We start from the raw sequence: 6,000 nt of genomic DNA on the forward strand, positions 1-6,000 counted from the left end.
ATCAACATCAACAGCAAGTATCTAACACACCTTCGATTTGCCGATGATATAGTTCTTATGGCTGAGACCTTGGGAGACCTGAACACAATGCTCGAAGATCTCAGTAGAGTTTCCCAAAGAGTGGGTCTTAAGATGAAAATCATGTCGAATGGCCATGTTTTACCCGCTCCAATTAAAATTGGGAGCACTACACTCGAAGTTGTTGACCATTACGTATACAGACAGTCCAGTTAGGTAAGTCCAACTTTGAGAAAAAGATCTCTCGTCGAATCCAGTTCGGATGGGCAGCGTTCGGGAAACTACAAAAAATCTTCGCGTCCAAATTACCTCAGTGTCTCAAAACGAAAGTATTTGACCAGTGAGTGTTGCCAGTGACAGTTGCCATATGTGGATTAGAAACGTGGTCCCTCACTATAGGCCTCATACGAAGGCTCAAAGTCACTCAGCGGGCAACGGAGAGAGCAATGCTCGGTATTTCCCTACGTGGTAGAATCAGAAATGAGGAAATCAGGTAGAGAAGTAAGGTAAGCGACATAGCTCGAAGAATTGCTTAGCTGAAGTGGCAGTCCGCGGGGAACATAGCTAGGAGAACCGATAGCCATTAGGGCGGCAAGGTTCTTCAATGGAGACTGCGCACCGGACGACGCTCAGTGGGTAGGCCTGGTGGACCGACGATCTGGTAAAGGTCGCGGGAAGCTGAGGGATGCGAGCAGCGCATCACCGATAGTTGTGGAGATCATTGGGGGAGGCCTATGTCCAGCAGTGGGCGTCGTATGGCTGAATGATTATGATTAGTGAGGGTTCTTAAAGTCGAGTAGGCCTTCGAAGCTTGGCCGAGTAGTCCAAGTAATAGATACGAGATTTTAAGACCGAATCATGTAATGATTGCATATAATACTTTTTCTAGGAGTAAATAAAATAATGAAAGAGAACCGATATTTATTAGTACATTATTGCATAAGCCGGGAAGTACGGGATTGCTGGTTGAGTATAAGTTACAAGGCCGAGCTCAAGTCAAGCAATACCCGTTCCCGCCGAGGCTTATATAGTGATTTTCTCAAACAATGCGAGGAAATAATAGAAGAATAAAGAGAAGATGTATAATAAAAAATTAAAAAAAAATGGTAATTAAAATTAAAAGTAATATTTGACACAGTTTTTTCAGGCACATTTAATAGTGGTCTGCTAAACTTCTGATGACGCGGTTTTCTGTGTATCCATAAATATTTATTTTCATTATCCCTCTTCTTACTAGAACTTCCACGATGAACCTAGAAAAAAGGCCAAAAAGACTTTTAAGATATAATAAAGATTTTTATGATTAGGCCTGCAAGACTTTAGGCCAATTTAATCAATCAGGAGGCAGTATAGCGTTTGACTAACGTCTTATTTGATATTTTAATTAGCCAACATATACTACGTTCTTTTTTTGAAACTCAATATAGTTCTGTGTACAGAACTTTAATGAAATTATTCAGCTCAGTGGCGAGTAAGCCATAGACAATAGAATTTTGAAATTAAAAAGAGTACCTCTATGATAAAAATAAATAAGTAAAAAAAGAAAATTTGGATAATGTTTTTTTCTTTGTTATCCAAAACCTAGATAGAGTAGTGTGAAACCATCCAAATAGGAAAATTTATTATTCTAGGTACTCACTATCTCGGAAAGGCTTTCTTTTTCGTTAGAAACGCAAAAGCGTTTTTTTAATTCAAGTTTTTGAATTTCAAACTTGACGATGGATTGTGGTGCATATTTTTTCTTTCGATGGAAAAAATAACATAATGATACTTTCAACTACGCGATTTGTCGCACATTACATTTATGTAATATAAATCCGTTGGTATATTTTATTATTATTATTATTGTTGACATTAAATTGACAACGATAACTCATTGTTGATGTATGAATGAATAAAATTGATTTGTTCTAGTCAACTGTTTTTCTTTTATCTACCATTTTCCTTGCTATAGTGAGGTGAAAAGTTGTGTGTTTCGCTCGGCAGCAAAGTTGTTTTGCGTCTCGTGGCTTGCAACCCTTGCTACGCTCAAGTTTCAATACAAGCACTCGCGTCAAACAACAACTTTGCAGTCTTACATAACAAATAACTATTAGCGGTGGCAATCTACTAAGGGAAGAAGTAATCCTCATGTGCCTGTCTCTGAAGTTGTAAAACCACAGAGGCAGATGGACCGGTGCGACGAGGACGGCTTCACAAAAGTGAAGATGAAGAAGAGGAAGCCCACCAGCCGTAACCAGTGTGGCACAGCACCGACAGGACCGAACTTCCTGCTGCGTCCGGCTATACCGACGACGCTGATGTACCTGTCGCGATTGCATCATTCCACGAAGTCTGAGGAGATAGTGGAATACATCAGATATAAAGGCAAACTCGACTTTCGACCCTCAGGGTTGGACTCCCGCCACAACGTGAATTTCAATTCGTTTGTGGTGAGAGTACCGACCGAACATCTGTCGATCTTCATGAAAGAAGTATTTTGGTCGAAGGGTGTCATATATCGGCGATTCCGCGGCCGGTTACCTGACACCAGATTGAACGAGAAATGATCTTGTAAATTGGTATAAAACAATTGAAAATGCAACCTTACTTGTGGCTGATAATTACATACAAAATTAGAAACTTTTTATTAAAAAAAAAAAGATAATTTAATATTGATTTTCACTCTACCATTACGTTGATAAGATGAGAAGTGCACGAAAAGAGCCTTCCCGCACGAAGTAACATTCTTTTTTTCAACAATTGGCGAGTACTTTATGGCGACTGGCAAATCCTAGCACCACGAGGTCCCACCGCTCAACACCAAAGCCGGTTCTTTGCCCACCTTTGCTCACATCGTGCCCTGCGGGCCCTAACACTCGGCGTGGCTGAATTCTGGGCCACAATAGTATATAGTCTATACCATCGATACGATAAGAAGAAGTACTACACTTGTGAGGAAGATCTTACATAATTTTTTTCAAGAGCCTTTTGTGTTTATCTTTAAGATAAGCACTGGAATTGAATAATTTATTTTTTTGTATTAGTAAATTTAGTTCATCTGCCTGTGGTATGAGTACCTAATATACGCTAGGGATCCTTCACTATAATCATAAGTATAACTTATGTAGAAAGGAACGAGGCTGAGTTAATGTGCCTACATAAACACTATAAGATTCAATTTACTTTCAAATTGCATAAGTATTATATTTCAAAACATGCAACGTGAGCTAGACACGTTTTTGTTATCTTTATTTTGATATTGCGAAAATTCATATTAAAATGTTTTATACCTTTACCACAAGCCTTTTCAATTCTCAGACAGAAGGACATAAGCTTAGATGAGAATATTCCACTAACGTATCTAAACAGAAAACCTGTCACAATGAAACTCTTTGGGCAGCATATTTATTTATTTTTTGTAATTTTGATGGCGATTTGCATCACCAATGCTGTAAGTACCGACCTATGAATTCTGCGTGGGTTTAAAACTAAAATCAATAGAAACAGATAATAATATCTGTTTCTATTGATTTTAGTTTTAATACAGTTATATATATTATATACAATAAGTAATTGTAAATCTCTATCACGATACTTATCTTGCAATTTTTTATATACAGGTAGGGTGCCGTAAAGCCAAATATCCTGTGGGTAATATTAGAGCAAAATATCCAGATCGTAATAAAGTCATGGTAGTTTCATCCATTTCCTTACTAATTACCAAGGCGTTATTCTCCCTTTAGTTACCAGAGATTACTAAACCGGAACGACTGAATACCCTACCAAACATTCGAAATTCTCATTTAATTAAACCCAGTAGTTTCATGTACTCAGTTCCACATACGGTATTTACTAGACGTAGAGACGCTTAAAGCTTTTCATGCCGGTGTTATGCGAGTTAAAATCTTTTTTCAGTGCACAGTTTGCGCCGCCGACAACAACAAACGGGTCGCCGACAGATTTGTAAAAGTGCTAATGCCCAGAAAGAAGATTATGATACGCCTTCATAATAGCACCTCTCCATATTAGTCTCATACAAATTATCAACTGTGGATTGCTTTACAAAACTTTTCACTGTATAAATACATATTTGTTTTGCAAGCCACTATTTAGGTTTAGAGAACAGGTATGAGAATAAAACTAGTTATTATCTAACAGGCGCGCCGCTCCAAATTGAAAGAAGCAGATCGCAAGGCCCATCTGATAGCGGGGACTACAACACTTAATCCCAAAGTAAATGAAGTCTTGACGCAACTCAACAAATCCACTTTTCTGAAGAAGATCGACAAGAAAAATTACAAACAAATGCTCCGTCAATTGAAAGACATTTTTCACACTACTTCTCATACCGTTTGCGCTCGATGTAGACAAAACTAATTTGTGATTTAATCTGGTGTTTTACTGTTCTTATTATTTCCTTTATTTATGTAAATATCTAACAAAGTAGGTACATTTACGCAGCTATTACTGTATGCAACTTCGTTACAAACTATTATTCAAACAAAATTTATTTATTTATTCCATGTACAAAATAATTTATATATATATTTATTCCTTATCAAAAACTTAAATAATACTTAAATTACAAATTGGCAATTTATCGTACTGGCCACTTTGGATTAAAATTAAACCTGGTTGGATGATAAAAAACCAAAACATTTCACTTGAGTTGTAACGTCATTGCAGTACTGCCTAATTTTGCTTGCAACAATTTAAGGGCCCAAAAACACCATATTCAGTTTCTAGTGGAAACTTAACAAAATGCACCATATTTAGCTTCGACTGAAAAATACTTGAACATAAGAGTAATGGAGTAGCCTTTCTCGTAAATATTAATTAATTTTTATACATATTATTATGTCAAATTTTGTACAAATTCACTTAAAGATATAATAAAGAGTTGGGCAGATACATACATACAAATATTACTACAAATGGGAAAATAAGCTTGTACTATAAGTAATAATGTACCGATATGACAACTAAACGTAAATTCAAATATCCGTAATTCCGAAAACCGTTTTATAATAAAACCGTTACGCTTTCAAGTAATTTTGATGCAACAAAACAAAAGCAAACTTTGGCTTTGTGAGAGCACAAAGCTTTTGTTTTGTAATATTCCTAAAAAAATACATTTGACATTATGAAAATTCGAGTTAACGTTATTTCGGGCAAATGTATTTTCTGACTTCTGATAGGTAATCCCAAGCAGTAAAACGAGTACAACAATATTTTGTTAGTTATTGCCAACGTTATAAAAAAGTCATTTTAAAAATAAGATTAAAATCAACACGACTCTATAGTTTCTTTGTTCCAAATATTTCAATCGCTTATAGTTCGAACAATTGAAAATGACCAAGAAGTTTATTTAGGCTGCTTGAAATAACACTTTTAAATGAAAACTATGATAACACAATATATTTTTTTAGTGAAAATATGATACAAAATCCTGTTTTTAAGTCAAAATGCTCTTTTTGCCGCAAGTTAAGCAAGTTGCGTTGAAAGTTGGTCAAACACGACGCGAATGTCTTTTAGACCCGCAGAAATAGCAGCAGTCGTTCGGTGAAGATTGTTTGGGCCCAGAAACAGCGTTAACGAATGTGCTAGTAAATGGTTGTTGGTAATATTCGTTGTTAGTATGCGCCATTTCGAGTGAGCGAGTGGATTATAATGTAGCCAGGAGAGTGTAGTAGCATCCGCACTCTCGCTTAGTAAGATTAAAGTTTAAAATTCAAAAGGGTAAAGAAATACTGGTAATAAATCAAGTTTTATAAACATTATTCCCGTTTTATTAATATTTGTGATCTTTAAAATGTTTATCTACACAAATATCATAAACTCTCTGCAATGTGTTCAAAAACTGCAAATTACGACCAGCTTATAGATAAACTGCTTATAGATAAATTGTTTATTAAACAAATTTCTTATCTGTGAAAATGTTATTATTGCTCCTTAACATCGAATTCGATGTTATTATTACATTCAAATTTCGAACATCTC

At 35.9% G+C, this 6,000-nt stretch overlaps 1 protein-coding gene across 5 annotated transcripts; it reads left to right on the forward strand.

Annotated features, from left to right (window-relative positions):
• The first annotated feature begins 3,300 nt into the window (after window positions 1-3,300).
• LOC113225663 lies at window positions 3,301-4,496 on the forward strand. Of its 5 annotated transcripts, none has more exons than XR_003310047.1 (3): window positions 3,301-3,451; window positions 3,916-4,076; window positions 4,159-4,351. XR_003310047.1 is itself a non-coding variant. In XM_026458077.1 (3 exons), exons 1-3 carry the CDS (start codon window positions 3,383-3,385, stop codon window positions 4,375-4,377), a joined length of 360 nt encoding a protein of 119 aa, XP_026313862.1. In that variant the 5' UTR covers window positions 3,301-3,382; the 3' UTR covers window positions 4,378-4,496. The 5 variants fall into 5 exon arrangements, 2 of the variants coding, with proteins under 2 accessions (XP_026313862.1, XP_026313940.1); XM_026458077.1 differs by lacking the exon at window positions 3,916-4,076 and adding an exon at window positions 3,621-3,692 and having other exon boundaries at window positions 4,159-4,496; XM_026458155.1 differs by lacking the exon at window positions 3,916-4,076 and adding an exon at window positions 3,621-3,647 and having other exon boundaries at window positions 4,159-4,492.
• Window positions 4,497-6,000: the final 1,504 nt, after the last annotated feature.

The sequence above is a fragment of the Hyposmocoma kahamanoa genome, unplaced genomic scaffold, assembly GCF_003589595.1.
Source record: "Hyposmocoma kahamanoa isolate Upper Pololo Valley unplaced genomic scaffold, ASM358959v1 100021, whole genome shotgun sequence".
NCBI lineage: Eukaryota > Metazoa > Arthropoda > Insecta > Lepidoptera > Cosmopterigidae > Hyposmocoma > Hyposmocoma kahamanoa.